Below are 5,212 nucleotides of genomic sequence, written 5' to 3' on the forward strand. Positions count from 1 at the left end.
GCAAGAGTTCCCCTTTTCTCCACATCCTCACCAACACTTGTTGTTTGTTGATTTATTGATGATAACAATTCTAACAGGGGTGAGGCTGGTATCTCATTGTGGTTTTTATTTGCATTTCCCTGATGATAAGTGACATTAAGCATCTTTTCATGTATTTATTGGCCATCTGTGCATCCTCTCTGGAGAAATGTCTATTCAGGTCCTCTGCCCATTTTAAGATTGTTGTTGAATAAATCCTCTAAGATATATCCCTGACTTATTGATGCATGTTCTCTTAATGCCTCTCTGCTCACTCTACATGAGTAGCTTCATTAATTGCAATACCCACACCACTATTTTGTAAGTTGGAGCAGTAAGTTTCTGGTGGCCTAAAAAAATTCATTCAGTGTTGACATCATTTCTTCCAAAAAATTCAACATGTTCACTGGTTATGAAAGTAATCTTCTTGCTTCTCTTTCAGTCTTCCAATGTATTACCTGTGAGTTTAATCAAAGAGTCTGGAAAGATAGTTGGAAGCAGAAAACAAAATAGTATCAATTACTAACATTTCCCATTCTCTGCTAAAGCTTGTCTTATCTGAAGCATGTAAAGTTGTTTAATCTTTTCCATAATCTCAGAGTAAAGAGAGCCTGGAAAATCCTAGTCATTCCACAGTAACTATCAGTTTGATTTTCCATAACTATCTGGATGCAAAATAAAAATCTTAAGAAGTTGATCCAGGTGGCAGGATGGCTCAGCTGAAAAAAAAAAAAAGGAAAAGAAGTTGATCCAATTCTAAAAATGACTTCTCAACTTACTAATAAATCTGAAGAAACAACTCATTTATATTTTCTTCAAATAACATCTGCTTTCTTGGCCAGGCAGCTAATACCTGAAAAAGTTTCTGAGTTTGTTCCAACAAATCTACATTTAAAGAGCTGTTAAATGCATTTATGTATTAAACATTCTTTTCTACATCTGACTTAGGGCCAGAGATAGGACTGTGAGATAAAACCTTGCCAAGAAATTATAAAGAAGAGGAATAAAATTGTCTTCTAAAAGTTAAACTGTGAAATCAACACTTGATGGATCAGGGCAGGGAAATGAGAAATCACCACATGGGACAAAAAAGCTTCTAGGCCAGCAAGATTTGGCTGCGATCCCACTAAAGATATAATACACACATTTAAAGACCACATTAATTGATCATGGATTCATGAAAGAAGGGTTGCTAAGGCAGACCTGAATAATACCCACCAAGGCTCTGTGCAGAGTCGGGGGAATCTAGACTGGCAGTGAACTAGTGACAAGGCATCACTATGGTTAACATGAATGTATCATTTTATCTTAGACTGATTAGCCTGGGCTGGCCTATTATTCATGATGGAAAGCTCAATATTGAGCATACCGCCTAGCCTCAAGCAGGCAATCATAGATTCAATGAATTTGCTCCAACTCTTTGCTCACAATCTCCTGATTATAATTTGGCTCTCACACAGTTCTGCCTACAGGGAGAGAATGACCTAGTCCTGAGAATTTGAGAATTCTGGCCCCCATGCCAGCTATCGCACTCATTGAAATACATAGTTTAGCATTTGAGCTTGTTGACTCCGACTCAGCTCCCAAAAAAAAGGGCCCTTGAATGCACTGAGGGATCAAGTTTCTGAGCCCATAGGGATGGCAGCGAGTCTCTGGGCCATGGTGAATTCACCAGGGTGGTGATGATGATAGTGATGACAGGGCCAACCGCAGCCATGTGCTGAGCAATGTGTCAGATACTGCAAGATGTGCTTTACGCACTTGAACTCATTTAATCCCCACAGCAATCCAACCAAGTAGGCATTATTAATATTCCCATTTTATAAATGAGGAGCCTGAGGCTCAGAAAGCTTTAGTACTTACCCAAAGACCCACATTAGGAATCTGGAGTCAAACCCAGATTTGTCTGATTCTAAAGCTTAACTTCTTAAATTTTGAAAATATGACTTCTGGAGGATGAACCTGTCCACACTCCTCTGCTTCCACAGTGTGCTTTGGGCCCTCCAGTCCACCTTCAACATGACTATACATCAGCATACCACTACTGTGCCAGCCTTCACATCAACGCAAATAAAGAGCAGCAACCAAAACAACCCTTAGTCAGAAGTGCAGAAAGCCAAAGCCTACCTCTGTGAACAGCACCGCCATCCCCATCTAGTCCATGCAATCAGGTGGTTAGCTTCAGAAGCCAAAAATCACACTTCCTTCTCCATCACCACCCCAGCTACATGCCATCTAATCACATCCTTCAGTAAACCTCGTCAATACTTCCCTAATGTGTCCACTTCTCACTGTCACCACTGCTACTACCTGTCTTTCACCTGGACCTCTACAAGTCTCATAGGGCATGTTCATGCTTCCACTCCTGCTCGCCTACATTCTCAAGCATCTATCTAGCAGAACATACTCAGCCACGTCTGCTCCAGGATGGCACACAAGCCAAGCCTGGAATAGGCTCGCGTCCCCTGGACCATTCTTCCCTCCACACCTCCTCTAGTCAGCTCACACAGCAGCTCTGGGATTTGCTCATGTTTCACCTCCTCCAGGAAGCCTGGGTTAGGTACCTATCTGAGGTGTTCTCTTCACATTCAGCTCATCCCTCATCTCACTGTTGGGGAATTCTTTATTTACGTGACTCCACCCCCAGACTATGTTCTCCATGAAGCCCAGGACCCACTGTGTTTACACACAGTGCCCCCACACACACACACATATGTGGAATGAATGAATGAATGAATGAATGAATGAATGAACAAGTGGGAGGCTGGTATATCACAGGTGTTAGATTCCACCTGATTCCTCAAGTCCCAGCTGTGTGATCTTGAGAAAGTTGTCTTATCTCCCTACTGTAAAATAGAGATCATAAATCCTACACTGTCACATTCTTGTGAGATTTAAACTAAATCATATAATATGTGGAATGTGCTCAGTACCATTCTTGGTATATAAAAAGTGTTCAAATGTTGGTTGTTATTATTATTGCTATGTCCTTGGAGACCTAACTGAAAACATTCTGGTTCTTGAGTATCTCACAGATATTCCCAGACCCCATGGTGACTCAGCCATTACCAGCCTCCTCAGCACTCATGTTTTACATTTTATAGTGCATTATATTGCACTCTTGAATGTACTGCTTTGACAGGATCTGTCACTTCCATACTTTCTCCAAGATGCCTAATACTCAAACAAATGCTTTAGGTGAAATGGTATCAAGATTTACTGCGGATCTTATTCCTCATTGGAGCCATAACTCATGGGCAGTCACATGGCTCCTAGTGATGCAAATGTCATACGGAGAAACCAGCATGACTCTGAGAGGAACACACACGGAGAAACAGGAAGGCTGTGGAACTGACAGGTGGTGATCCCAAAATAGAAATCAGGTCTTAAAGGGATCAGAAGCAAGACAAGGTCTCAGAAAGAGGATGTCCTTTGTCACAACAGATGTGGAAAGGTGAATTATCAGACCAGTGGTTTAAAAAAATTACAGCATAGCCCCTCAATGGAATACTGCGCGGCCATTAAAAATAGGGAGGAGGCCAACTAATAAAATGGCAAAAAAGAACACCCAAGAGATCATGTTACATAAACAAGATACAAACAATATGTTTTTTGATCAAAGTATGTAAAACTCACTTTAAAACAAATTAAGGGAGTAGATCAAAATTTTAAGAGTTGTAACGGTTATGAATTTGTAGGTGATATTTTTCTTTGATGGATTCCCCACACTTTTTGTAGTGCTTGTTATATTCGCTTAAAATATAGACTAATTCTTTTAAAAAAATATGTTGTAGTGCCTCCCTCGCAGATGGCTCCTGGAAGAGATGAGATAGTGCTGAAGACACGCCCCGAGCTAAAGGGGGCTCCAAGAGCCTGGGGCCTGGGCACTGGGGGCGTCCAGCAGTGTAATCCCGCCCCTACCGGTCCTTTCTTCATCGGCCAACACCCCACTGGGTCTCAGTGAGGGCCCGCCGGCCGGCTGCCCACGGTGGGCCCAGCCCTCCACCCACCCCCGACCGTGAAGTCTACCCCAGAGGGATCCTCCCTGCGAAGTTTCTCTTTGGTAGGCGGTGGGGGCGCCGCCAGCAGCTGGAAATCGAGCGCCCTGGCGGAGCCCCGGAGGCCTCCCCGGACCCGGCCGCCCCGACCGCCCACCCGCTGCCCCGCGTACCTCTTGCAAGGGATCAGCGCCTTCCTCTCGTCCAGCAGCCGCACGCGCTGGTTGAGCCCATCGTACGAGAGCAGGGCGCGGCTGTTGCGCCCGCTGCTCTGCCGGTACAGCACCTGGCGGCCCTCCCACTGCTGCGGCGCCTGGCACGGGCGCGGCTCCCCGGAGTTGCCCCAGGTGCCCGCTGGCGGCACTGCCGCCCTTAGGCCGCAGAGGCTGCCCAGCGCCCAGACCCAAAAGCCACCCAGCAGCCAAGTGCCCAGTGTCCCCAGGGCCCCACGGAAGGGAGCACGCCCTGGCATCGCAATCCGTCGCGACCGTTACCCGGCAAAGGCTCGCCGGAGCCCAAGGGGGCGCTGAGCAGGCGGGTCGCGGCGCGGCCCAGGCGAGGGCGGCGGCGCGTGGCTCTCCCGCACTGTGCCCAAGTGTGATCCAGGCGAAGTTGCTGCCGGTCCCCACGACGGCTTGTACAGCTGTTGGGATCAGGACGCGCGAGGCCGGGAACCGAGACCAGGGGCCTGGGAAGGCTCCGATGAATCGTCAGGAGCTATTTGTGTCTGGGTCGCTGCCTGCCGCAGATTCTGTTTTCATTTGCTCTCTGCTGCCAACAGGAAATGCAGTGGCAGTGGTGCCACTAACATCCTGAAGGGCATCCACGTTTTAAGAGGGGGGAGGGGTGGTGATGAGAAGGGATACGTTTCTCCACTAACTTAAGTATTCAGCAGGTAACCAAACACGAGGAGACAAAAATGAAAGTCAGGAAAGCAGCGCTGCTGCACTTGCTATGCTCCACACACCTTGCCCCTTTTGCTAAAATTGCCACCTTCTTCCTCCAAATTAAAAATGGAAAGAAGGGTCCCTTCCTGAGGAAATGATACCAACCGCTCATCACAGCCATTTCCCAGTGTCCCAGTCCCCGCTCCCAGTACAGAGAGCCTAGGGGTCTACAGGATAGGCCCTTGCCCTTGGGCTGAGGACTTAGGGACATTGCCTCCAAGCCACACTTGCCGTGAGACTGCTCCCCAC

General features: G+C 46.9%; 1 protein-coding gene across 6 annotated transcripts in view; it reads right to left on the bottom strand.

Moving 5' to 3' along the window:
• EPDR1 (ependymin related 1) overlaps positions 1 to 4,785 on the bottom strand; it is a 34,492-nt gene extending 29,707 nt beyond the window's left edge. For 4 of the 6 annotated variants that reach the window (XR_002122600.1, XM_019631057.1, XM_019631056.1 and 1 more), the window contains exon 1: positions 4,190 to 4,785. Coding sequence is in view for 5 of the 6 variants with exons in the window: in XM_019631057.1 (XP_019486602.1) it covers positions 4,190 to 4,488 (299 nt within the window). In the remaining variant the exon portion in view is untranslated. The other 2 variants (XM_019631062.1, XM_019631063.1) reach the window with 2 other exon arrangements.
• Positions 4,786 to 5,212: the final 427 nt, after the last annotated feature.

The sequence above is a fragment of the Hipposideros armiger genome, unplaced genomic scaffold (genome assembly GCF_001890085.2).
Source record: "Hipposideros armiger isolate ML-2016 unplaced genomic scaffold, ASM189008v1 scaffold_981, whole genome shotgun sequence".
NCBI lineage: Eukaryota > Metazoa > Chordata > Mammalia > Chiroptera > Hipposideridae > Hipposideros > Hipposideros armiger.